The sequence below is a fragment of the Pezoporus flaviventris genome, unplaced genomic scaffold (assembly GCF_033815535.1).
Source record: "Pezoporus flaviventris isolate CSIRO_AGI_PZ_B2104156 unplaced genomic scaffold, CSIRO_AGI_Pfla_v1 ptg000021l, whole genome shotgun sequence".
In the NCBI taxonomy this organism is placed as follows: Eukaryota; Metazoa; Chordata; class Aves; order Psittaciformes; family Psittacidae; genus Pezoporus; species Pezoporus flaviventris.
The window spans coordinates 8954019-8981774 of record NW_026892569.1 but is presented as its reverse complement, the minus strand read 5'-3'; the positions used below and the strand labels follow the sequence as shown (position 1 = coordinate 8981774).

General features: G+C 37.9%; 1 protein-coding gene and 1 long non-coding RNA gene across 3 annotated transcripts; one reads left to right on the top strand and one right to left on the bottom strand.

Moving 5' to 3' along the window:
• Positions 1-204: 204 nt before the first annotated feature.
• CCDC66 (coiled-coil domain containing 66) lies at positions 205-23156 on the bottom strand. Of its 2 annotated transcripts, XM_061455883.1 has the most exons (19): positions 22972-23156; positions 21929-21993; positions 19558-19580; positions 18448-18868; positions 17451-17586; positions 17179-17282; positions 16130-16251; positions 14190-14321; positions 11313-11566; positions 10858-10942; positions 10037-10198; positions 8558-8705; positions 7988-8110; positions 6279-6742; positions 4994-5031; positions 4434-4720; positions 3872-3993; positions 1246-1332; positions 205-578 (listed from the first exon to the last, which is right to left on the bottom strand). In XM_061455883.1, exons 1-18 carry the CDS (start codon positions 22980-22982, stop codon positions 1249-1251), a joined length of 2781 nt encoding a protein of 926 aa, XP_061311867.1. In that variant the 5' UTR covers positions 22983-23156; the 3' UTR covers positions 205-578; positions 1246-1248. The 2 variants fall into 2 exon arrangements, with proteins under 2 accessions (XP_061311867.1, XP_061311866.1); XM_061455882.1 differs by lacking the exon at positions 205-578 and having other exon boundaries at positions 1158-1332.
• On the top strand, positions 4112-9497 carry LOC133270565 (uncharacterized). The gene is made up of 3 exons (XR_009743834.1): positions 4112-4174; positions 7620-7783; positions 9362-9497. It is a non-coding gene; the product is annotated as an uncharacterized LOC133270565 (long non-coding RNA).
• Positions 23157-27756: the final 4600 nt, after the last annotated feature.

The following is a 27756-nucleotide window of genomic DNA, read 5'->3' as shown; positions in this document are numbered from 1 at the left end:
TTCAGGTTGGTTTGGTTGGTTGGTTTTTTCCTGTTTGTAATTTATTTTAGTGTGTTTATAAAGGATGTATGTTTTAATACCAGATGACAGTGATGGAAACTACATGACTCTGAACGTTACCTGGGACAAATACTACAGGTTAAAAAAGGGTAGCTTTAAAAAAAAACAAACCCCATAGACATCCTTAAATTTGAAAATCTTCTATTAGCAGTTGTGTGGTTTGTTTAAATCAAGAACAATCCAGTCCTAGGCTGGGGTAGGAGCTGTCACCCTCCCACCAACCATGGCAAATGCATTATCAAATTAAAAACTCCCCTGTATCAATAGACCTCAATGGCTCTTGTGAAGAACTGCTGTCCACCCGCAGTGCAGAGCACAGAGTCTCGCCACCTGCATGATGGGGGCACATCCCTGAGAGCCTCTCTTTCCTTCACTGCTGTGAGGTGGCTTCAGGTTCAGGCTGTGGCTACCAACAGCAGCTGCAGGGAAGATCCTTAGGCTGGAGGTTCTGTGGCATTTACCACATTAGGTCATGGAACCACTACCACAGACTCAGGGTATGCATCTTCTGCAGAGATCTGGAAGAGAGAGAAGTTCCCCCCAGGTTATCCTGTGAAGACTAAAAGCAAACTCATCTGAAATGAACAATTCTGACTGGAAGCGCTGAATATTGATCCCTGCAGACCCTGTTTACGAGAAAACTTCCTTAAACTGAGTTCCACTGCCTTGGGCCCAGCCCACTGCAGTGTTCTCTTATCCTGGTTTAATTGAGAAGGGGGAAACGTTTAGAGTCAGCACTTCTGTAGGCTTAAATCCTGGAATTACTGGAGTTAACACACATTGTCTATGCCTAAAAGGTGACTGAATAGTTAAGTACAAGCTGTTTCACACAGTTAAAAATAACAACCCAGTCTACCCAAGACATTCAGAGTACAGCTTAATGTTTTCATTTATCAAAATGCATCCAGCACATTCTAAAAAACCCCACATTTAACATTTTATACTGTTTTGATGGCTTATATTAAATGGACACATCTTCAGACAGCACAAAGACCATTCTAAACAGACATACCATCATTAATTTAGTGCATCTTCAATATGAAAAGCAACATGATGCTGTGATCTATCAAAATACGCATAATTTAAATGTTTTATTAAAAAGATAAAGATGGTTCATAATTAATTACAGTAGCAGACAAAGTGCTGTGCATTGCCATTTTAAGAAGCCAGAACATTCCCAAATACCTGTCAAAACGGTGAAATAAAGTTCTCTTCCTGAGCCATGCTGGGCATCAGAGCAGTCTCCAACTCCTTCTGCTTTTGCAAAAGGCCCTGAAATAAGAGTATTAGTGTGAATGTTCTGTCTTCCTCATGCAGCCCAAAGAAGTAACATGTCACTGCTTGTTATTGTTAAAACAGTTTAATTGTGAAAGCTTTAATGCTTTTTAAATAGACAAATAAAAGCAGTACAATGGTAACACATTCAGTAGAGAGGGAACCTGAGGTTAGCCCATGTTCTGCAAAAGACTCGATGTGTAGCAGAAGTAGGACCCAGTCCAGTTTCCAGAGGTGACTTTTCCACTATATTAAATTTAACTTTCTTAACTCCCCTGTGCATTGTCACTTACAGCTGTAGCATTCCAGCCTGTTCTGGTACCAGCTTTTAGTCTTAACATAAATTATACTCTAAGCTAAAGGTTGGCATTGCCATTTGAGTTAGAACTGTGGCAGACAGTTAAGGATACACACACTTACTTTCAAAAGGTAAAAGGTTCCTGCTTTGTTAATGGCTCTCGTAAGTACTAAACCCTGACTGACTTCTGCAGTACCTTTATCAATTATTACTGTTATTATGGAGTGGTTTTGCGTTTAGGTTGTTACAGCATGTTCCAAAATGAAGTCGTGCAGTAAAGCGCCCTAAATCAACACAGAGCTGAGGGGATAAAAAAGTAACATTGAGAAGTGGAACAAAGTCTGTCATGTGGTTTGCAAAGGTAATAAAAAGGGCCTAGACACAAGTAATCTGAAATGCTTCCATAGGGACAAGTCACAAGGTCTTTCTTTGCCTGTCCGTGGACAGCCTGATGGTGGCTGGCACTTGGCCTAGTCACTGTAGGCTACAATCTCCTGGCAAGTGGTTTCAAAATGGAGATGCTCTGGTATGTAGTGACTGTAACTGGGCATGGATTTCAGAGGCTAAAGACTGGTCAAATATGAAGACTAAAGAATGGCTGACTGTGTTAATATTTGCATATTCTGAAACGATCAATCCAAAATATGCATCTATATAAAAATTTTATAAACAAGACGATTATCTTCTGAAATAGAAATGTAATCTTTGCTTTTTGCAAAGTGGAGTAACTGATGCTAAACTGGTGCCATCTGTAGGAGTGCGCACCCAACTTCAGCAGCTAACAAAGTCCTACGTGCATTCTGCAGCTGGTAGGACATTTAAAAAAGAACTTGACATGTTTTCAGTTAAATCTCTCCCAGAGCCAAGGCCCACTGAAAGACTAATCTTAGCTACTGTTAAGACCTGAATATACACTACGCATCAGAAGTGTCCCTAAGTGCCTGCCTCCTAAGTTTGCCAAAGTGGATATTATCACCTTAAACCTCTTTAAATATCAGTAATTTTTAAATAACTTTAAATAATTTTAAATAACTTTAAATATCAACAGCTTTTGATTTTTGCTCCTCAGCAAGCGCAAGGATCAAACTCTGCTTTGAAGGTGGCTTCACTTTACTCTTAACCAAAATACCACTGAGAAATGAAGGCTGAATACAAAATACTGAACAGCTGCAGATACTTAACAAAAATATTAATGAGCACTGGGGAAGACCAGACCCAGTAAAACCCATTTGGAAGACATTAGAAACTAGCAACCTTTCAGTCTTCCTGGGTTGCAACTTCTCTTAATACCTTGGAAAGACCCATGACCGTTTTTGCTTGCACAAGGAATTCATCTACTCCCATAGCACAATGTATGTGGGGCAGAACTTGTGTCTTTCTAAAGCATAGCAGGTAATTAATAGCATTAACTATTGGTACCTTTTTTGTACTTAAGGCTATCAAATTGTCTTCTCTTTATTTGGTATTACTAGTGCTGCTAGTAACAAAGTACTTTTAGTACGGAGCCTTTCAAAAACCAGGATGATACTGATACATGTTTATCTTTAGTGTTCTACAAGAACAAAATGCAAACCTAAAAGTGAATGTGTTTTCTTTGTCTTGCAGTCCCCTGTCAGGACATTTAGAAGCATAAAAGGAAGCTGTTCAGCGATTGTTCAGACCAACAGCTTTAATCTGTCATGGGCCGCATCTTGTTGCCAACAGGTAAAGTATCAAATTCACTCATGTTTTAATAGTGAGATGCCCGACTTTTTTTCCTGGCATTCTGACTCCAATCAGGAAAATATATAACTTCATGGTTACCAGCTTCTGGGCTCACCCATGAAATGCAGAAGTGAAATTTCATTAACAAGAGTTCTAGTATTTTGCTAAAACACGATTCTTTTTCCCCTTGAAATTGAAACATTCTTATTATAAGCAACCCTAATGATCAAAACCTGGAGATTAAATGAAGCCATTCCTCTTGGCTTCAAGTTTTCTCAGGTATTCCTCAGTTTCATAGCTCACCAAAGGACTAAAGAGTCCATAGTCCCTCTGGATGACACTCCAAATGTGAAAGTATTGCATGAAAAGCAAAATTAGTGAGAGGAAACAAAAGCGTAGAGGAGAGGGCCCAAACCTTAATCATGTATGATGATAGAATTAATTAAAGGCTAATGCTTCTAACTATAGTTTGCAACATTCATCTTGACTTTTAATGTATAAATACACACTTTTATCCAGTAACAGTTTGCTTACCTGTCGTAATTCTGACAATCCTTTGAGAATTGCTTGTTGTCTCTCTCTAACTGCATCAGGATTTAGAAGAGGATCTCTCACATGATCAGAGCTAAGAATCTGCCTTGGCATTTGGCAAGAATCTGAAAGTAAATACAGATCAAATCAGTTAACAATACTATCGTTTTTTGTTTAATACTGAAGCAGTAGATTGTCACGGCTTGTGAAAATGAGGTTTTGGTTGCTCTCGGGTTACAAACACATAGATTGCTAAACGCAAATCAATACGCAATACCTGAGAAATGCAGTTGCACCTCATTAAAGGTAAACAGACAAAAAAGGCAAATAAAAGGATAAGAAATATTGTTGCTTTTCTGATTTTTACTTTTTCTGTTTTGTTTTTGTGTTCTAAATACAGAGCATCATCTATTTGCAAAGGCTTTCTGCACGTTCTGACACACGTGGGCTACAGCAAAATTCAGTAAAAACAAATACCAAATAGTATAAACTACAGCACTCGGTTCTAAATCACTGTAACACTGCTTCTCTTCTACATGAATCGGTTCACAATACATTTCAGTACCATTGAACTGTCGATACTGTGGGTCATGTGTTGAAGGTCTAGTCACTGGTGCATCTGGATCAAGATAATACACTTCATTTGTTCGAACATATGGAATAAACTGCGAAGAGGGAGGTCTTCCAGCTTCTGTAATGGGAGGAGAGGAGCTCCTCTGCTGGGGATCTGGCTTGGTATTTTTCTCTCTTCTACTACTGTTGTTATGCACCAAGCAATTAGAAACCTGTGTCTGTTTTTGTTGCATTTGGTGTAATCGGTTCTTAACTCCTGGAGCAGGTGGTGACTCAGACCTGTATGAAACAATTTTAGTTAAAAAAAAACCAAATAATACATAAGTAACAATCTTCTCAAAAAGGTAGAGACAGAGAATCCTCAGAGGACTGGACCTGTGCCCATTTATTCTGCTGTCATACCTGCAGTTTGTCTGGTCTTGTGTGTTTTTCATAATAGACAATCAAGTGCATCTAAATTACTATTTTTGATAAATAAAGCTCAGGCAGAAAAGCCTGTGTATTTCATGTTAGTGTAGTTACACATGTAAGTGATGCAGTGTATTGACATACCTTTCTTCATTCACATGATTCTTATGTAATTGTTCTTCCTAGGAGAAAACCAAGAAAGTAAATGGTAAAATAAAAAGCTCAATGGCTTGTATATTAAAAGCTTTCGGTTTTCAGGACAAGTTTGTTCTGAAGTTTGAAAAGGACTGTTTGACTGGGTTCAGGAAAAAGACATTTATCAAAGAGACTCATAGCATCTATGAACTGAATTAAACAAGTGACAGGAGGATTGGTGCCAATTTTGTGGGTCTATGGCAGCATTAAGCACTATCAAAAATGTTCTATATATTTTCCAATTACCTTGCATTTGTGTAAGCCTGAAAGGTTCAGTCTGAGATCATGCTTATTAAAGGAAAGGTCCTGGTTCTAGATACATCAGTATCTAGAAGTGAAATCTATTTAAATGAAATGTTAACATATCCCATGGTTCTTAAGGTATCAAACAATGCTTTATTGTAAAACTCTGCTTAAAATTCCTTATTTCTTGGTACAAATTTCTCGAACATTTACCTCTCAATCACATAAGCACAGAACTCTGACCACTAACCTCAAACCATCCAAGTCAGTTTAATAAATCAGTAGTTCTTTAAAGGCATCTGTGAACAGTTCTGGATCTTCACCTTGTTTTTTTGAAATACACACAGCTTCTAAAATATGTGTGTGCAAGCACAGTAAACAAATGGTTAAACAGAACTGAAGTGGCCAGATTTTTTCTGTTGGAAGTTGTGAGAAAGGTGCTTATGTGCACATATGTATAGGTAGAGAGGGTGAGCAGTGAGGGGCAGGGAGAGAGAGAAGGTATGGATATATTCTAGAATATTTGCTTTAAATGAAAATTGTGGGTTTTTTTCCCCCAGGCACAAGCTATACCAACGTGCTTTTACTGCAAATGGGTAAGAAATTACTCCACTAAGAAGGATGCATATCTAAGACAACAGAGTTACATCCTCGGTAATGCATACTCTTTTGTGGAAGTAAAAATTCTCGTCATCAAGTAACTCTATCTGCACACTGCTTTCAATCAGGCTCCTTGTTTACATAACGAATCAATGGCAAGGAATAAATGGGAGAATCAACACTTTGGAAGACTGAAATAACAGTTAAAAGCTACGTCACAAAATCTGAATACATTCTTCTGATTGTGATGAAGGAAACAACACTGTAATACCATTCTTCACAAAAAGGATAAAGGATAGTGACAGGAAATCCTCAGTGCTTGAGTTACAGAACTGAATACCCATACAGGCAAAACCATATGGAACATGAGTGTTAAAGCCCACATAGTTACCTTTCTGCCTCTGTGTCCCTTAGTCCTTGTATTTATTTCTCTGTGAGGTGAAGATGACCTGTCTGCTTTTTTTGGGCAGAGATTCCATGGGTTGTTTCTTTCCACCAGCTGAAGCAGTTCCATTTGTCGTCTTACTTTGTTTTCTTCCCTTTGTTTCTGTAGCTGTTTAGGGTATCTTTCTGATGCTGGAATGTATCTTTTCCCAGGCTTGTTTATGTTCCAGTCAGGTCTTTTGTTGTATTTTTCTGAAGGTTTAATTTGTCTTTCTTTTCTTGCATATTGTTCATACAGATCACTGTAAATGCCACCAGTCTCTTTTCCTGAATTTTTATCTATATACTGCGTTTCCTTCTGGTGTTTTCTACTGTTAGAGGTTTCTTTATATTCTATGGAAATATCAGGTGATCCACAACACACAGTTCTTTCCTCAGCTGACTCAGTGTATGCTGAAGTGTTAAAGTAATCTACAAAAAATAATAAAGAAATTAGATTTTAACTCTAAGCTATTTGAATGACATGATACATGACTTGTGCATGTATCTGAATCTACCATTATTGATTTTATTAAAAAATTGGTTGTTACAGTTTTATAATGTTTTTTATTCTTCTTACTGTGGAAAATAGATGGGACCAGTAGAAGCCAACTCAGTAAGGAGGTGGGGGGGGGGGAAGTAAATTGGAGTACAAAATCAAGCCAGTGTAAAGCAAAATCTATTTAAACTATATTATTTTAAAATGCAGAATTCTATTTATTTCCATCATTGTACCCAAAGGTAAAGAACAAGCACAGCTTCTGATTAGTTTTTCAGCAAGGTCATATTCAGAGTGCTATTGAGAATAACTGACTTTCCCAATCCTTGTGTTCTAATGGAGGTAGTTTGTTCCATTCTTAAATTATTAATAATCCAGCTTTCTTTACTAAGGGCATCAACAGACGCATTATTTGATTTGTAAACTCTCCAAATTCAGACTAAAATTTCTACCAGCACTGTCAAAACCCAAAATACTGTTGCTTAAGCAAATAGAAATAAAACCTCCAGTTCACATGTGGTAAGCTGATACATTTCTAAATACAAGGCATAAAGCAACTGTAAGTTAGCACTGAATGTGCTCATTCACACCTCACCTACAACATTAATAAATGCTGACTAAGTTTGAGCTGGGTTTTTAAGGGTGTGGTACACAATCAAGATAAAGACTGTGAAGTAGTCTACCTGCCAGGGTATTTAGGAAGAATTGTAGAAAGCTTTTCTAAACATCTGAATGTAAGTTCTCATTTTCTAAGGAGCCTGGTTTTGTAACTCCAGAATTACTGACAATGCTTCTGACAATATTTTCAAGGATTCATGAGGAACCCAGCCCTGCTCCATATCAAACCTGTGAACATTCACACTGAAGACTACAAATCCGTGTTTAAATGCCTTAGTAAATTTAGTCCCACATGGCTTGTGACCATGACTCGCTCAACACTGTATTTCAGACTGCATGATTTGACTCTGTAACTGGTAAGTAACAACTTTATAGATCTATAATTTATTTAAAGAATACAATGATATACTGTAATATACCAACTGGTCTGTGTCTGTCCAAATATTTCCTCTAGTTTTACTCCATTCTGAATGACAGTGATTTGGCTCAGTTTCACAAATATGCTATTCTACTGTCCTTCTTGAGGTGCACTGAAGTAATTGAATTTAAAGGCTGCATACCTGTCTGTACAGCAGTATCTTTCCGAGGAGAAGCCTGCTGATCAATGTGACTCTTAATGTCATCAGAAAAATTATGACTTTGATGTGAAATACCAGTATTACAATTTTCAAATTCTGTACCACCTAAAAAGAAGCAGAATTGTTCAATTTAGTCATGTATGTTCCATTTAAACCATGCTATCAAGGTATCAGACTGCTGTGGTTTAGAACTCAAAGAAAGACTGAGAACTATGGTTCAGATTCTAATACTGTCCCTTTTTCACTGGAAATCTAATTGACAGCACATAGGACTTGAATATTCCCAATCACTCCTGGTAGTATCTTTATATTTCTTCCTTAATGCAATATAGCATTTGATGCTTACTGAAATACAATGATGTTCTGCATATCAGTTAACACTGGTATTTGGAAATAAGTAAACTGAAATGAAATCTGGTCCATGAAGAAAAGCTGCTATTTCTGTCCCAAATGCAGACAGGTAAAAAAAACCCAACAAAGCAAACCCACAAATGACTTGCACGCAAACACCAAAAGAATGAGAAAAATGAGTATGAAAAGACTTGTACTTGCCAGCACCAAGATTCTTCTGAAGTTTTGAAATGTCATGTCCCTTCTGAGCCAAGTCTTGAATGCGCTGCTCTTGTTTTAATCTCTGTGCTAATTCTTGAGCTTTCTGCGTTGTCTGATAGAGCTCATTTCTCTTAAGAGTCACAAGTTCCTTTAAAAAAAGTGGTAAAAATATGTGATCATTTATTCTGAGAATAAAATTAATAGGATTATTTACTCCCCACGTAATCTTCTTATTTTGGGTAAAGCTTTTTTTGAAGCAAACAAAACCAGAACTAGTTGAGTGAATGCAATGTGTAACATAGAACTTTTATGACTATAAGGATATATTCAGAACCTCTGCTGTGCTAATGAAAAGTGTTCGATCCTAGCATTAAAAAGCAAGCACTTAAATCCTCAAACTTATTTGGATATTTATCTCCTTTCCAGTAACTTCATCTTCTCCCAAATTCTGCCTGTTTTCAGCCACTTCTGACTTCCTAGATCATTGTGCCAAATAAAAGAAGTGTAAATAATAATTTAAAACCCACCCTCCTCCTAAAGGCAGAACATCCCTAAACATGAGGGTGACAGTTTCCAGGTGCAGGAGACTGGGACAAGGAAAATCTCCTGTCCAAACCCCTATTGCTCTCTCATCCCTACTTCCTATTGCATTTGCAGGTGGAAGCATAATGTATTTTCAGAGCTGCGCTATTACAGAGAAAGATGGCTTTTCCCATTTTGTACCAGTTTTGTTCTAGAATCTAAAGGCAGATGCTATGTTTCCGTATAAAAACTCAGAGAAATCACAGATCTGTATTTCTGCAGGTTTTAGACAAGGGGGTGTGTTGGAATCACCTTGTCTTATGAGATGGAATCTGCTACTGTTCCAAATATGAAGCAAACCATAATAGCTGCTACTGTGCCAAAAGGATGAATAAAGCATCAGACAAGGCTTTTAACCTTCTACTAAGGTAAGAATGTATAGAAATGCAAAATCTGCACTTAGAACTTTTGGTTTAACTTTTATAGGAAAGGAGTATGTAAAGCTCAGCAATAGTTAAAGGACAAAGCTCTGGAACATAAATATACTTAATGCAGAGTGAAAGCACATCCAGTGAGAAATTTCATGGTACTGAAGCATCTTAAAAGCACTGAGTTACCAACAACAATAACTGGATCACATACTCTGAGGGTTTTCTTATTTAATATTTGCATTTTGAAATGCATGTTTCTGCATTATTTCAAATGACAATTCCATTTTTGCTAGTTATTATTTCTCTTCCTGAAAAGACCCCTGTCTGAAAAAAAAAAGAGGCTCACCTTAAAACTTGCGTGCTGTTATTAACTGAGGAAACAGATTTTGATTTCAAATGTCTGAATTTCTGAATTTTAATTTTCAAAACAATGAGATGAAAATTTGGAAGGTGAAGAACAGGAAACATTTTCCTCAAACCCCAGTATTATTAGACTGCCTGCACTAAAGAAAAAGCAAAGCCCCACCTCTTTTTGTTTTTGTTTCAGCATATCTTCTTCAAACTGTTTCTGCATTTGTTCTTTTTCTCGTGCTAAGCGCAGTTCATCCTCTTGTTCTTCCCATTTTCTCTGTTCTTCCTCCAGTTGTTTCTTCTTCCGGTTTTCTTCTACCTGAGCCATTATTGCTTTCTAGTAGCATCCGGGAAAAAAGAAGAAAATTAAAAGATACAATATTAAGGCATCAAAAGCTAATAAAAAAATCAAGAACAGTTATTTCAAACACTTTTTGTTTCTTCTAATTTCTCATAAGGCAGGTAGATGCCCTCTTCCTTTTTATGTTTTAAAAAATGCTTTTATTTTTCTTGCAGAGAAATGATGGTCTATTTTTTCCCTTAGGTACTATAAGAAATATTTTGATCTAGCAGAGTAACAGTTCAACCATTACATTTATACTAAGACTTCTTTAGACTGAGACATCATCATGCAGACACACGTTTAGCTGGAGTGCTACAGATGTAATGTGAATGACTATAGATAAAAATTTAGAGATTCATGGAGTGAGTATTGGTAAATATCAGCTCTCCTGATGACAGTGGAAACTGCATGGCACCTTTTTTGAGGCAAGAATTCAGTTACAGAAATGCCATCATCTCTGTACAAATATTAAAAGCAACCAGCAGAGTCTAACTGGATGTATTACCATGAAACAACTGTAAATATGTAATCTGAAGTGTAAGAATGCTTCGCTGGGTTTTGGTATTAAACCTCATGCTTTACTCATGAGACAACACTGTCTTTCATTCTTTCTTCTCATTAAAATAGTGTTAGACTTGAAAACAAAAGTTTACCTGATGTTCAAGCTGCTTCTGCCGCCACCTGTCTCTCTCTTCAATCTGAGCAGGGTCCAGGAGAGCTGTCATTGAACGGAGGAAACTATGAACAAAGAAACATGTAGGTGCTTTTAGTCATCAGAAAATAAGTGTAAAGACTTTCTTAATTAGAAACAGTTAGTTTTCAAGTAATATTTTAATATTGAAGTTATCCCATTAATTCATATTTATGAAATTCATTTTACTAAAGAAGAAAGTACAGTTATTTGCAGTAAATTTCACTACTGAACAATGGAAATACTTGTGTTTTCCAAAAGTGAAATACCAGGTATTTCTGAAAAAAGCAAAAGCCAGATGAGTAAGATCCAAATATCAGATTTAAAGAATTTATTTTATTTTCCTTTTTAAATTTCTGAGGAGGAATCAGAAATATTCTGGCTGGGAGGATGATTATCCTGACAAAGCTCACTCACCTGGCTTTCTGATTGCATTCCAAGGCACTGCTTTTAGCAGCTTTTTCTGCATTTCCCACCTTTAAAGGCAGGAGACTGTCTGAAGCTGCAGGTGAAGAAGGGTGAATAACAGCAGTCAGCTCCTTAGGATCCGGTGACAGGCAAAGACTTTCAGGCTGCTTTTTGTACATTCCATTTAAGGGGTGTTTTGCACTAGCATTAAGGTGGTTCTTTAAAGAATCAAAATGCACTGCCCATCTGTCATGCTCTTCAGCCTAAATACCAAGCAACAAAGAAACAGAAAAGCGCTCAATTACACTGTTTCTATAAAGTATGGTAACAAAACAGACAATGCATCTTTTGTAGGACAGGAACATTTGAAAAGCTCTTTTATGGAGCTACAATACAGAGAGTAGTTAATTCCCTAAATGAGAAAACAGAAGTGTCTCTGTTTCTCTAAATGGAAGTCAGATGAGAAGATACACTGCTGATCCATATTTGATCCATATACTTGGACAGTAAAACCATATTGCTCCTGTATTTTGAGGGAAAAAAATATATTTTTAAATAAAAAATTTAACATGGATTCAGTTTTTTTTTGTACTGTTGTGTTTTGGTTGGGTTTTTTGCTTTTTTTTTTTCAAATTTATATTACTATTCCATTCCACAATTTTTCTAATATTACTGGGAACTGCTTGATTGAGAGATCAATTCCCTGTCCACCCTGCCATGCTCTCCTCCTGTTGTGTGCATACTCTCTAGCAACATGAGCAAGCAGCATCTCTTACACTGTCCTACATTTATCCCTCCATTTTAATTCTGGACAGTAGCAGAATTAATGTGCTTTGGGCAGAGATATTAATCTCCAAATTCCTATTTTTAGCTAGACAGGCCTGTTACAAAATACGCCTTCTTTCAAAATCTCTCCCATCCACAGCAGCCACCACTGTACCCTAGCACTGTACCTAAAACTTCTGTAGAGGTGACATACTAGGTTCAAGTCTGTCTTCTCCACCACCCAGGCTTATTTTTTAGCTCAGTGTTGGCCACTGGAACATTCCAATATATCACTAGTAAAAGATTTTTACCTAAGGGCCTTTGTTTATGCTATAGGTACTGTTTTCTCTTGACTAAAAGAACAGTTTCCCTGGAAGGACTGGAAAATGGCTGCCTCAGAACTTGTATTCTGCAGGTTAAAAAAATAACATAACCTGATATAATAAACTTTCTGTGAGGCCTTAAACAAAAATCCCCTTGTGTCAGAAAAGTTTCACACCTATTTAAAAAAAAACCAAGAAAATCATAGTCCATACAATAAGAATCCAAATTATTCTTCCTCCTGTTCCCTGAGTTTTGTTCCCTTTGAACTTTGTAGTGTGTAAGCAGATCAGAGTGGTTGGAAAATTTATGCACATCTGCGGTGCAGTATGCAGAAAGGTTGAGGTATAACACAAGACCTAAAAACAAAAGATGTAGAGAAAATGAGTTTAAGTGCATGTTAACTTCCTTTCAAAAAGAGGCTGGAAGGAAGATTACCGTTAGGTTACTAACTGGTGACTGCAACCATCTTCCCACAGCACATCTATCAAACTAAAAACCGAAGTGGCTAATGAAGGAACCTTTCACAGCTGTATTCCTTTCACAGTTTAAACAAACTCAATTTGCAAAGGAAATTTGATCCATTCTACAATTCAGGAAATTGTGTGTAACCTGCCTTGGCAACAAGGGTTTTTTCTGGAGGGTGGGTAGGAAAGCTCTCTTCTAGTATTACTAACTATGGAATTAATGAAGAATTTCTCTAGGAATTGTCTAACTATACACAATTTACTCTCATGCTTTATTTGAGAGTAAAAAATGTAGCCTTTTAATTCAAAAGGCCACAGGCTATGAACACTCATATCAATGAAATTTTGGTAACCAAGATTCCTGTTCACTAATGATACAGAACATCTCACGGGGTGAATACATCTACTGCATGCTGAAAGATATAATCCTGGGTTAAAGCTGCATACAGTAATTTGGAAATCTGTATTCCAGCACTAGTAAAATCTCACTGCATGTTTCTTCACTTCAAAAGACAAAGTCTTTGGCAGAGTGTGTCAGTATCAGCCTATGTAAGAAAGCAAAGTATTCAACTTATCTTGAAACTACTAGTAGAAGTAGGAACATATAAAGGAAAAAAGTCAGCTTCTATATGAAAAACCTCCAGGGCTAAAAGCTAAATTGACCAAATTGGCCAACAGTGACAGTAATAAAAGTCTCTTCAGGTATTCTACCTGCAAAGCAACTACATTTGCCACTGTTTCTTTCTAAATCCAGCATAAAAGACTTACATTCAACTGCTATGGAAAACCAAAGCGTTAAAAAGGTAACGCTATTTTCTTCAATCCTTTTTGGAGAAGCATTTAAAAAGGTTTTGTATGAATATATGTGTATTAAAATACTATTTCTAGAAACAGGATTTGAACACCACTGTGACACACTGCAGTTGTCTGCAACTTGCCTTCTCTTTTCTTATCTCCTCCTGTAATCTACAGAAAATTTCCTTTTAAAAAGTGTGTGGTCATTGTCTCTACCTTCCAAACTCCAGTTCTTTTGCTCAGTGGTGAGAAAGAAAAAAAAATATAGCAGTATCATTGCCTTCACCTCTGCAGCAAGCACTGTGACACATCACGTGAGACACATGTAGTCTGTTCTCTGCCACTGCAATACCGGAACAATACCTGAATGTTTGATTAGACTGTTCTATGGAGCGATAGTGAAAACCTGGACATGCTCCAGGTAATCACATCTTTGTTGCTACTCCGTTAAGTCTAAAATGTCGGATTTTATTTCTCATAACAAAAATGTGGAGAAAAACTTCTCTTATTCCCAAAAGTCCCTGTAAATCACAGATACCTCTGATAAATCAAGTTTTTCTTCTGTTTTTTGTAGCTTAGCTTCTTCCTTCTGTTTGTCCAACTCTTCAAGCCACTTCTTCTGTTGCTCATGCTTCAAAGCACTAAAAGGTTGTTCCTGTGGCACAGCTTCCTGAAATAAGTGCTAGTCTAGTCTCTTCCTTGTACAAAAAATTCAGTAACTTCTGTAGTCACATAATAATGACTTGGCAGAAATCTTTGCCCTCGGTTGCCAGGCATAACTCTGTGGTTCTCTTGCACAAAAAAAAAAAAAAATGATGGAAGTTTGTAACTGTAGCAAGTGTCTGACTGCTCCATAAAAATGTTTCAGTTGTTAGGAAGATGCTAAATAAGCCAATCTTTGATCCATCAGCCTCTCACTCCAAAAAAAACCCTTACCTTTATATATCATGAAGAAAAATCCCTTCCTTCTTCCTGTGGTTCACTGCTCAGTCTATGTTCCAGATAAATTTGCCACCATGATCTAATCGGTAGTAATCTGTCATGAGTAAATTCTAGATACCATCTTCACTCTTTTCTGCTTCTTAGTGGATATCTCTATTATTTAACAAACTCAATTAGCACTGAGGATTTTCAATGCTATCTAACAAAGATGCTCTTCAATCAGAGACTACTAGCAATAACTCAAAAACTACTTCTTGAATCTTTTGCCATCAGTATATTTTAAGTCTTCTATTTCTGATAGGTTCCTACTTTTCTTATTTCTTTAATGCATGCTTGAAAGCTAATTAGCACATAATCTCACACCTCTAGTACTGTTCCTCACATCAGCCTTGAAAATGCAAAGTCTTCAAAGCATCAAGATTTTGATAAACATTCATTCAGACACAATTCTTTAGACAGAGCAAAAAGGTCTACTGAATTCTTCTGGTTTCTACTGAAGAATTCACATCTACTGAAGAGACGCATCTGTTATCAATAAGTAAAAAGACATCTGCATGCAATTTAAAATCTTGCTCTGAAAACAAATGCTGTGCAACTGACAGCTGGTAAATCAGAAGAACCATGATCAGAAGACTGCCCAGGTGGAGCAACTGAAATATTCAGTGGAACTTTAGTAGTATGGACAGAATTTTCTTCAGTGGTAAAAACTGAGTCAGCTGGAAAAAATTGTCTGCAAATGAAGTGACTACTTTTAGACTTACTCAGCTCACCTGTTTTGTTTGTATTAAATAGCCTTTAACATATAATAAACAAGTAAATTATACTTCTAGAAGTTACCATTCATTAAAACTTCAGCCAAAACTTGTAACTCATACCCATCTTGTATCCAGTATTTCTTAATAACGTAGATTGAAATGAATTCTTATGGGGCAGAGCAGTAACTTTTATAGGAATGCTGAGTATGCCACAAAAGCAAAGCAGTTTGCTTCTGCTATAAAAACTGACAGCAGGTACAACCCTAACTTCTGCTTAATGGCAATCAATTTCATTGGAGAAGTCTCATCTGAGTACAATATATTTATCGGACACAGCATTTTCAGAGTGACAGCTGACTTTTTAAAAGGCAAGTTAGACTAGAAGTCAAAATGCTATGCACATTATTATTTAAGCAACCAAATATATGTGAGAACTCATGAACAATATAAATAAATTCATAACCAGGAATTAACCTTTGATACTGTTCCTCAAAACAAAACTAGAAAATATTTATACCATTCAGTTAGGAATCAGTCTAGAAGGACACGAATGGATTTGTTCATGCTACAAATATCTTACTTTGTGAAGTTACAAGATGGAGTAATGTAAAACAGGGAGTTGTAGGAATGCATGTCATAGAAGAGTTTAAAGTCATGACTGAGACTGGATTCTACTGGATTCATACAGAAAAGAAAATCTTGTATGAATTAGAAGTTAAGTTGGCCTGGAACAGTGCTGTGTGGAAACTGTGTGCTCTTCTGTGTTTATTGATAGCCTTACCTTATCTGGGTCAGGTGGTTCTACTTTCTCTTTATGGATTTTATTATTGCCAGGTTTTTCCCAGAAATTACCCACTTCTTCCAAACCTTCTTTCAGTTTCTTCTTCAGTGCTACCTGTTCGTCTTCAAAAAATCAAACTCTGGTTAAGAATTCCTAATACAGACATTAACAGTTTCTTAAAAACAAAACAAAAAGCAGTGCATGTCTGTATTTTGACTGTAAAATGGAGGTAACAGTAATAGCCTACACATAACTCTGCATCCGAGTCTCTGCTCAGAGATACAGAGATAACTGGGGAATCTCTCTGGGAATATTACAATACACTGAAGGCTTAATTTCCCAGTGAAAGAGGGAAAACTAACAAATAACCACATATGTAAATTCTCTCAACTTTACTGTAGTAGTCTTGGACTAGTTTAATATTATTAAAACCAATGGAACTATACATGAAAGCTACTGACAATGCAGAATCAAACCCTGAAATGAGATGGTCTACACTCCAACTGAATTCAAAACACAGCACTTGCATGTGAATCATAAACAGCTTAACTTGTCAGACAGAATTTACTACTGTGTTCCATGGTTTTTTTTTTCTACAGAGATTCTCCTTGGTTGGTGATGAGGCAGGACTAGAAACTGTTTCATGTTCAAACTGCAATTTGATATATTCAGTCACGCTTGTAGATTAGGGTGATGCTTTTCTCACTAAAAAACAAATTAATTTGTTAAGAATAATGGCTATCGAGTACTGGCTGAATATAACAAAATCAGTGGCAAGTAACTCCTAAAATAGTAAGCATAACTGAATATATTCTTTGTGATAATAGCTATTTGATTAAGAAACATTTCTGCAAGAATTTATAGATAATATTTTCATAAAATTATGAAATTCAAGAAACTTAATCTGTCTTGGAGACTAATAAAACTGTGTACTTTCCAATTTGTAGCAACTGCACTGATGTAAGTAAATTTAAAAGAGCATAAGGAACACAAGTTTCCTGCCATCCTGAATGTAATAAATTGACCAGAAATATATTCTGTGTAAGTACCTAATTCCTTCTTCCATTGGGTCTTCTTAAATTCTAACAAGGCTTTCTCCCTTTCTCTTTCACCCAATGCAGTGAACATGTCAGCAGGTTTCCAAGAATCCTTTCTAGAGAAAAGGAGAGGAAAAAAAGTAATTTTACCTCAAAAGCGAATCTGTTGATTTTAAAGGTAACTTTTAAATTAGTATTTATAAAGATTCTCACTGTGATTAAGGACTACAACACCACTCTATCAAAGACATATGTTTTGTAATTGGTAATGTGTATCTACGTACGTAACTTTCTGTCCTGGCTGTGGATCTGCTTCTTGTTTCCTGCTTGAATCAGAGCTGGCTTCATCTGGAACAGATGAAACCTTACAAGCTTTTTGGAGTAATGTTACAATATTTTCCTCTGATGCCTCAGTAGTACCTGCGGTAGAATATAAATATATTAAAATATATATATAAATATGACCATTGACCTTTCCTCAACATTGAGTAAATACTTCAAAACCAGGAGAAATTTGCAATTTCTCCACTATTTAACACAACTATTGTAATGTTAAAGCACATTAAGTTCCAACACCACAGGGTATTTTTAGAATGCTAGACTTACAGTAACTTATTCTTGGCTAAGAGCTCAGCCTTTGGAACTTTATTTAACTGCAGTGTGTCTTATGGCAAAAAACTGACCACCTCCATTGGTCTACAAACAGAAAGATATGCAATAGTTCTTATGCTTCTAAGTAGAGGAACAGGAAAACAAACCCACAACTATTCAACAGTTAGGCAAAAAGATCAATCTTTGGGCCAGAGGACAAAGGCACTACTGCTCTTGAGACACAGTTAGACCTGAACTCTTCACAAAACTAGGAGGGCCTATCTTTTTGAGGAACTGGGTTGTTTGGTAGGTATTTTTTGTTCTGGTTTGTGTTGTTTTCCCAGACTCCTAATGGTAATGGTACAGTGCAGTTCTACTATGTTCTTTTTTGCCCAATGTAAAATGGTTTCTTTTTTGCATGAAATATTGGCAGAACTGCTTGCAGTTTTGCTCTTCAATAAAATATATAATCAAGCAATCCTTAGTTTTTATTCTTAGAATTACCAAATGCATGGTTCCTAACAGTAACAGGCAATTTCACATTGATAACAGAAAACACTATTTTGTCTGAGATTAAACATACAAGTAACATCTCTGCAGCCTGCAAATAAACTTAAATGATGAACTGTAAGTTAAGCTTTCATATTTTGCTCTGTTTCCATGAAACTAGCTTAAGTATTGGTATCTTACCCATTTCCTCTTCCTTCTCATTATTAGTCTCAGAGATGCTTCCAGTTCCTTCTTTTACAGTCATCAAAATCTGCTGAAGCTGTTCTTGTGTTAAACACACCAAACTACTTAGGTCTTCAGTTGACACGCACGGGTTTTGAGGTTTCTGTTTGCTTTTTTTAAGAACATTAAGATTCTCTGAATCAGGGCATCTGTCTGTGCTACCTCTTTGGAAAATCAAAGAGTGGTCTTTAGTTGTGGCTTCATCTGAGAAGTGTTTAGTGACTTTCAGTTTTTCACCTTTTGTTATTGATAATCTTGATTCACTCCTTGGTTTTGTTAAGTTTTCCTGCTTGATACAAGCATTTTGTGTTGACCTCAGAACATGCGCAGTGTGCCTCTTTCTCAATGCCTGTTTAGATGCTCTGCCTTTGTTACCCATCTGTTAAAGCAATAAGATTTAGCCATAAATTAAATAAGGAAATATAGTTGAAAAAAAATGCATGGCTAACAAATACAAACAGGATTGAAGCAACAGGTCAAGTGTCATTTTTCTTCTCTATTACAATAGAAACTAACTCAGTATAAACTACTGAGGTATCTTCGCGGGTACAAGGAATAACTTGGAGGAGACTACAACACCTAAATGTGAGTATTTAAAATTGACAGTATGATAAATACCTTTATGTAGCAGAACATTTAGAAGAATTAACAGAGATTAATTTTCCTTTTCTTTGGTGTTTCTGATGCCTGGCTCCAAAGAGGTATATGTTTCCACCATTCAGCCAGTATTATTTCAATGTCAATCCTTTTATTCTGTACTAAAGTTTTAACCTTTTCAAGGTCCTTGATCTACTGTTGCAATTATCTCCTATGTATTGATAACTTTTTCTGCTTGCTTTTTTTGCCCAACCCATTCCAGTCATAGAACTTTTAATTAATCCTTTCTAACAGCTCTTAAGAACCTGAGAAGTCACAGAGTATCAAGTTGGAAGGGACCCATAAGTGCATATTTATCTTTCACAAATATCACTGATTACAAGCATTTAGGCAGTTCAAATGTGTTCTCAAATTTCTGTGTTAACTAGTTAATTTGCATGCTTTAAGCAAATAAGTAATTTTTCCACTTACCTTCACAGCAGGCTTTGATTTATCTTTTGGGAAACAAGCACAAACATATGAAACAAGTGGTTAAAAACAACTTCCTCCTGAAAAAAAATCTTGAGAAATTAGTAAACCGTTATATTCATCTGATTTTTGTAAGGCAGGGAGAGCGGGGGAAAGTACTTTCCCTGTAACATCTGCCTCAACTTTATCATTTTACTTTTTTTTCCAGAATACACACTTCAAAAGTATGTTGGGAAAAAAAAGATATATTCCAATAACTGTTTTCAGTTTTATACTGATCTAATAAAATTATGGTGTCAGTCTGATCCTCCCCTGCTATTCATTGTTTCTCAGACAGCTCTGTGGTAATGGCTTATTTTTTAACTGTGATTTTTCAGTTTGCTTTCTTGTCACACCCTTCCAGGAAAGTCCTTGCATCCAACCCCATCTTATTATATGATGTTACCTGTCTCGATCACTGAAAGCCTAAAGAAACAATACTTGCATAATCACACTATCCATTATTGTTCCCCTTACCTATGCCCTGAAATACTCCTCAGTCTTTTAACCCAAATCTTTCAGGATGCATAGATGTGTAGTGGTCTCAATAAGTACTATATTGGATATACTTGTTAATAAAGATCATAATATTGACACATAGATGGGATGTGGTACTCAAGAAATTATGCACATAGAATCATAGAATAGTTAGGGTTGGAAAGGACCTTCAGATGACCTAGTTCCAACCCCTCTGCCATGGGCAGGGACACCTCACATACGGCAAATGGAAAAGGCTGAGAAAAGAGCAGCCATGATATGTTAGTGCAACACATCTGTTGGAAACAAGGCTTCTTCAGCTGCACTATGCAGTTACTGCTCTGGCAGTGGTTGTTGCGTATTTTGCAGTGGTAGCACCTATACCTCTTTTTTTTGTGCATCAGTTAAAAGCAAAGTGGAAAACACTAACTTCTTAAAGCCTGCAGACCCACACTATTAATAGTTTCCAACCTAGATAAACATTTTAAAACTTAAGACAACTGACTTGCCTTGCAGAGACAGCCATTAAATCCTGAACCATCTTGGTTATGTTTCAGTAGCAAAAGAGTTCTGTGGCCATGTTTATCACTGGGTTCTCAAGCATTCATCCCTCACTGGAATAGGCAAAAGTCACTTTTTGCTTCTTTCTGGCTATTCATAACCTAAATAGTGGTATTCTATGTGCTACGCAAACCTAACTTCTCTGTGGAAAGGAGAAAGAAACATAAATAGTGTCTTTGCCATCACTGGGGGGGGGGGGGATGCATAATGTGGCTCCAAAGTGCTGTTTGAGGGTTATTTTCTTGGTTTATTTGTTTGGTGGTTGTTGGTTTTATTCCCTGTGTAACAGAGAAACGAGTAGCACCTTAAACTACTGCAGAATAACCTTACTTTAGCCCCTAAGACTATGAGCAATAGTTGACAGTGCAGAAAAAAAAGGAAATTCAAAAGTAATGTGATGCAATTGTTTTATATAATTCAACTCAAGGAAATGCTGTTTATACCAGTTGTATAAACATGTTAAGCTTGTTTAAGGCTAGTTCAAAGTCAGAGGTAATGCTTTATCTTAGAGCCCTATCCAGCCAGTGATGAAGATCATTTTTAGCATTGCTCTTTGAGGTGTTGCAAGGTTCCCAATACACTGGTATTCCTAAGTGACTCAGAATACCCCACAATGCCTCGTTAGACACCTGAATGGCAAATGCAGAAAATGAAATATAATTTAGGGGGCACTAAACAGAGTATTTCTGTATCCTGACTGCTATATAGAACAGTCAGAGAAAGTGGACTTGTGCTTGTATAGAAACATACATCTGACAAATCATAAAAATAGAATTTATTAATGCTTTATTATGAGCATATACTGGAAAAGTCTATTTCGGGTGGCAGTAATGAGAGCTAACCTAAATAAATTGCTTACTGGAAACTATAAACACCAACTGCCAAATATCAAAGCTGCTTTAAAGTCAGAAATGTGGCTAATGATTCTGTGTAAATGAAGCAGAGTTATTAGGCCTCTTTTTCCTTGGTAAGTAAGGTGCTATAATTACAGAAATTATCAAGTTATGCCAGTCAATATATAAAAGTATTTAACTTTTTATGAATGGAGAGGCAAGCTGTAAAGAGTCAAGATTATCTGCCACCTATTCCCCAGTGGAAAGAGTATACAGAAGGTCATTCTTGACCTACTGTTCAGTAACAAGTTGGTGAGCAAGAGGCCTTGTAATTAACAATGCATATATATTCTTCCTAATCTGAAAAATATTTGAATAAAGCTGTGCTTCACGTTGCTTGGATCTCAGATTTAACTTCAAGAAGCTTTAAAGATTACTTGAGATAAATGATTTTAAAAAAATACCATAAGCAGATAAAATTAGCCTAGGCTTTCCATCCAGCACTTCAGTTTCAAGCTTCAGTCCATCACTGCAAAATAAGAGAGAAGGGAATCTGAAATTTTAAGTAATCTGATAATGGTAAGATTTTTACATGAGTAACAAGAGCAACTGTACATAATTATAACACTGTATATACTGTTGGTCCAGATGGTCTTTCATACCCTGCAAGCTGCCTATGTTCGTGAGAAGTTACTTAATATGAAGAAATTGACAGCTCTTCAAGAGGGTATATTTTTATTACTGATAATAGAAAATTTGGATTTGCATGTTGCAAAGTAAATCTTCATGCTGAAGGTGCCACTCTATTTTTATACGCAGCAGTATGCCGGCCTCAAAAATGTAATAATCCTACAATATCAACTTTCAGGTACAACTAAAATCATAGATGCTAAAAATGCTAAACATGTCTCCCTGGATGCCAGTGCTGATCACAGAGGGGCTGTATTCTGCAAACAGTCTTTAACTGTGCTTGTATGCACAGCTCGCACGCAACTTCCTAACTCGCAGGACAGCACAGAGGTGCCTGAAGCTGTAACTCCAGGCGGTCAACTCGCACCCGGCAGCCGAGCCGAGCCCAGCACCATCTCTTCTGCAGAAGCCGTACGGCTGCGGGGCAGATCGCAGGAAGGGGCCTGGTTCTGGCGCGGCCACCCGTGAGCCGGCACGGGGCCGCGGCCCCAGCCGGGACTCCCTGGCTGGGTGGGGTGCTACCTGCTCACCCTGCCGGGGCACGGCGCTTCGAGCATCTCATTCCCCCGAACCACTTTGAAGACCCTTTCCCAAGGCCCTCCCACGAGAAGAGTCTGCTAACCCCCGCCGCCCCCCCCGGCTTTGTCACGGAGATCGCACGCCTCAGCAGTAGCGCGGGTGGACCGCGGGGCTCCGGGCAGGGGAAGGCCGGGCAGGGTCCCGGACCATGAGGGTCCGAGGCCGTCCCTCCCATGCCACGGTAATGGCTCCTGCTGCCAGGCCCGCGAGTCCTCCCCTCCCTGCCCACCCGGCTTACCCCAGGTTCATGGCTCTGCCCGGCAGCGGAGGCTGAGGGGCCGCGCGGGACGGCGGCGTACCGCCCTCTCTCCCCTGTGTACTGCTGTTGCCAGCCCCGAGCAAGGAACCGGGAGCCGATAGGCTTCCCGCGGAGCGGCAACCTCGCCAATGGATTCCTCGTACACTGCGGGGCCCGCCGCAGCCAGGCCTTGTGGGGGATGGAGTCCCGCGACGGGGAGACTCCGCTCAAGTCCCGCTGCAGAGCGCAAGAGTCCCGCGGGCTCTCACAGGTGTAGAAGGACAACGGGGCCGTGTGGAGGGGCGGGGGGAATGGTGGAGCGGTGAGGGACAGAAAGGTGGGCGCGCTGTAGCGGGCGGGGAAGCGCGGGTGCCCGGCTCTACGGCCTTCGGAGGAGTGGCCGTTCGCCTTTTCTTTCTTTCCTGCCCATGGTTGGTTTTGGCAAAGCGAACAAGGTAGGGAAGAGGGGCGTGCGGCTGAAGACGGAAAAGAAACGGCAAGCAAGCGGGTTCTGTGCTGAGCCGATGAGGAGTTTCACTTGCCCACCAGGGTACTGACGCCATACGGAGAACGGCGGCCTCGGGATCCCGTCGGGAACGGGGTGGTGGATGCGCGAAGTAGCTGAGAACGGAAGAGCGGCGGGAGGGCCGTCCCGGTGGTGAGCCTCGGCCCGCGCCCCCTCCACGACCCCCGGCGGGGGCCGTTTCCTCCTTCGGCGGGTTTCGTCCTGAACTTGGCTGTCTGGAGCGGGCGGTTGTGTCAGGAGGCATGGTGGGGCTTGCTGTACTTGGGGCTACTGCAGTGTTTCTGAGTGCCTGGCTTGTTGGAGCTTGTGATGTAGCCCTTGGCAATCGTCACTGCTTTCCGTGGGTCCCCCAAGCCACGCTCTGGGGGTTGGTGGATATTCGTGGACCACTTCTGACGCTCTTGAGAAGAGTATTAGGAACTGAATGTTAAGCACAGCCCACGTAAACGTGCGAAGTAAATGAATCTACATTTTGCCTCATTTTTAGGGAAAGCATCTTCAATTTACATAAGGATTTGGCCGTGTTGAAGGGTACGGTCAGCTTCAATAAAGTGCTTCAAAGCCCGTTTACATCTTCTACTCTTCAAGATAGTATTAAAGCTTACTTTTAAAGCCAGTGCTTAACTGAAATCCTTCATTTCAAAGGACATCAAGATCTTAAGACCTGTCTTGAATAGTCTTGTTTCTAGATGTAGTTAATTTTGTGTGGCCACAGGTGCCATATATTTAGGGGCAGTGATGACTGCAGCTGACAGTAATAGAAGTTTTGCCCTTTTGAGACTACAAAGAAAACAAATGTTGTGTTTGTCAAACAAACATATTCATCTTTCTAAGCGTTTAGTGTACATATTTTTTTGGGGGGTGGGGGGGCGTGGGAAAGGTGGTCTCTGTTGATACTTGGAATTCCTTCTAATTAATTTAACAGTGGTTATATACCAATTAAATTATGTTCAATTCCCTCAAAACACTCAAAGTAAGGTGTTAAAACCCCCTTAACCTTACTCTGTTTTTTTTCACTGTCCTACTTCTCCCAAAACTTAAATCATTGAAATGAACCATTACCATAGAAAGATTAAATCCTAGTGTCCTGCAGACAATCACCTCTAGATTGATGGAGGAGATGGCTGAAGCATTTTCTTCTTCCTAGTCAGCTTGCAGCATCCACAGTCTCATTGTGCCTTTAGTAAGCAGCTCTCTAATCTGCCTGATTTCCTCACAGCTGTATGTATCTGGTCATGGTGTGATAAGAGCTGCAAGAGAATATTGTATTGTTATGAGCAGGGCATGACTAGCTATATAAAGTTCACTCGTAATTTCCTTTTCATTGACTCATCTCGTTTTTTCTGGACCAATCATGGCCAAACAAAAGAAAAGGAGAGTGGGCACTAAGTCATTTGTCACTAATTTAAAATTTGTATTTCACAATGGATTTGCCAAATTAATAAGTTTCTATTATACTTGCAGACTTTTAAGTACTACAGCCAACCAGACCTGTCTCCTGATTTGCCTCCTGACAGCAGGTGGCAATCTAGTTTAAAGCATCTCTTCAAAAGTTTAACTGTCATACAGAAAATCAGGAGGACTGTAAAACCTCAGTTTTGCTAGGCAAGTGTGAAATAGGTGCTTGCAGAAAGCTGATAGTTGATCAAATGCTGCGGTGTTCAGGATGATACCAGAATTAAGATTAAATAGTTCTTTTAATGCAAATCACAGTGGTTTCAAGACTTGGGGGAAAAACCCCAGTGCTATTCTTTGTCTACAAGACCATGCAGAAAACTTGTTCTACACATAGGGAACTGGAGGTTATATAATGGAATAGAGTTGAAGGGAACAATATGCAGGCTTAGTAGGTAATTAATCAGGAGTCTGTTTCAAAAAGCCCCCCACTATTAAAGAGCAATTCAGGCTCTTAACATCAGATTGTTGGCTGTAGCATTATGGGGGAAGGGAATGCTTTCAAAGTGACAGAATAAACCAGTCTTCTATATTCTGTGTTTAATTTTGTTCTATATTTAATGCTGTTTGTAAATGAATGTGTGTGAAATGTCATGGAAAATTCACACAGTAGATTACAGGAAGACTGTAATGCAAGTATACTACTACATCAGTTTTCAGTTTTGATAGCTGCAGAACAATGGTCACTTTTTGTTCAGGTCATACCAGGTCTACAGTAAACATCTACATAATGGACTTAATCATGCTAATTGCTGTGCTTTGATAAAGCTGCATGTGTTTGGTTTTGGTATCATTAACAAAAAAGTGAGAATCAGGGAAGCTGAAACAAAGTCACCCAGTAGCCCTGTCTGAATTCATCCTCACCCATTACATTGTTGCATGCTGGTTTACTCCTTGTTTTCAGACCTCTTGCCCCCATGCATGGGAGCATTTGCATAACTTTTAGTGTATGAGATTCCTGCTAACCTTTCTGACTCCCAGGGAGAAAGCAAATTTTTTGGCTTGCTGTGTTTGAAGCTCTGTCCAAGAGTTATTAAACTTCAGATATTTTTAAACCATTTTTTAACTGAAATGTTATACCTTATTTGCACAACATATATACATGGCCAAAGGCAGCAGAGGCTTGAGAGTGAAAAGAGTAAGGCTTGGTTAGTCTAAATAAATTTAGTAATTAACTTCCTTCAAAAAGAAAAATCCCTTATATTTTATACTGTTATAAGGCAAAGGAATGTATCAAATGGCCTGTTGATTCACGAAAGTCACATCCTTAAGAGACTTATGTTTACATTTTGCCCTGGGATGCACATTTCATTCTGAAGTAAATGCATATACATGCAACACAAGCCAAAAATGGCTTCCTTACTATTCCAAACTTGAGCCCATATGCTGTTCCGTAAGATGCAAATGGAAAAAAGTAAAACATGCTTAAGTGAGAATTGTTGGAGAGGAAGGAATTAACCAGAATGTACCTTTCCTCTTGGTTTGACTAGTAGTCTCAATGGAATTTCACTACATAAAGCATGTGAGTATCTATATTCCTTTTACTCTGTTAAATTGAACAGGCTGTTGCCCTTTGATATCTGAAGCAGAACTGGTTTGGCTTACATGTAAGGTGTTGGATTAATTCTTTAACAGCTACAGCACAGATGAAGTTGGCCAAAACAATTTTCCTTTGTGCATTCCTTTATCAAATGCCATTTTTGAAGGCTCGTATTTTGTGAAGTGCAATATTTTTATATAATTAAATGGAAATAAGCAGATTTTAACTTGTGTAAAAGGACTTCCTACACTAAAAAATATCACTCCTTCCATTAATGTACACTTGGCTTTGTATTATCAGATTTTTTTTTCTTTTTTTCTTTCTAACTACCCTGGAAATTTCCTCCTGAAATATATCATGTGTCATTCCCACATTAAGAAGCAGAATTCTAAAAATATCCGATATCCCTCAACTGAATCACAGTTTCATAAGGAATCCCTCTGTAATGTTTATATGTTGTGAGAAGGATTGTATCAAAGTGTTTATTTGAAAGGAGAATTATTCTGTCCCACAGCAGGACAGTTACCTAGCATGCACTGAGAGTCCATGGTGCACTGATGCTGACAGTACAGATTTTAAGGCAGTCTAATTGTCTTTAAATTGACATACTTTTTAAATGAGCAAGAAAATCTACTGTGTTTTTTTTTTTAGAAACAATAATGGAGTCTTTGAAGATAAATCCTGCTCTGATTCGCATTTAAAATAATACTTAGCTTTTTTCATCTTTCAGTATTTGCTATGATTTAAAATCATGGGAACCTTTCAACTTTAAGACTATTATTCTATTTTATTTGAAGAGTTTTAACATAGGTTGCATCAGATAATAAAACTCCAGCCTTAATTTGTGGTTTTATCTTCCCTGTATCTTTTCACTAGATATGAAATTACTCGCCTTTGCTGACATACGTTTTTTAAATATGTGACTATGGAATCTATATATTATCATTAGGCTTTTCTGTATTTTGGACTTGATGCTTTAGCCATGCATTCCAAACTCTATAATTCATGGCATTATGTCTCATTGTATGGACTATATTTTAACTTGCCAGGCTTCCATATTAGAAATAAGTTTTGTAGTTTTATTTACTGATTCTTACCTGCAGAATTCCATGTGAATGTTAGAATCCAATATAATTGGCATGATAGGAGTTGATGTGAAATATCTGAAGAAATCTAAACATTGTTTCCTGCTACTGCTTGTCCAAAAATATCATTTAAAGGCCTTATGATTTTGAGAAGAATATAGGAGATAATACTTGTTTCT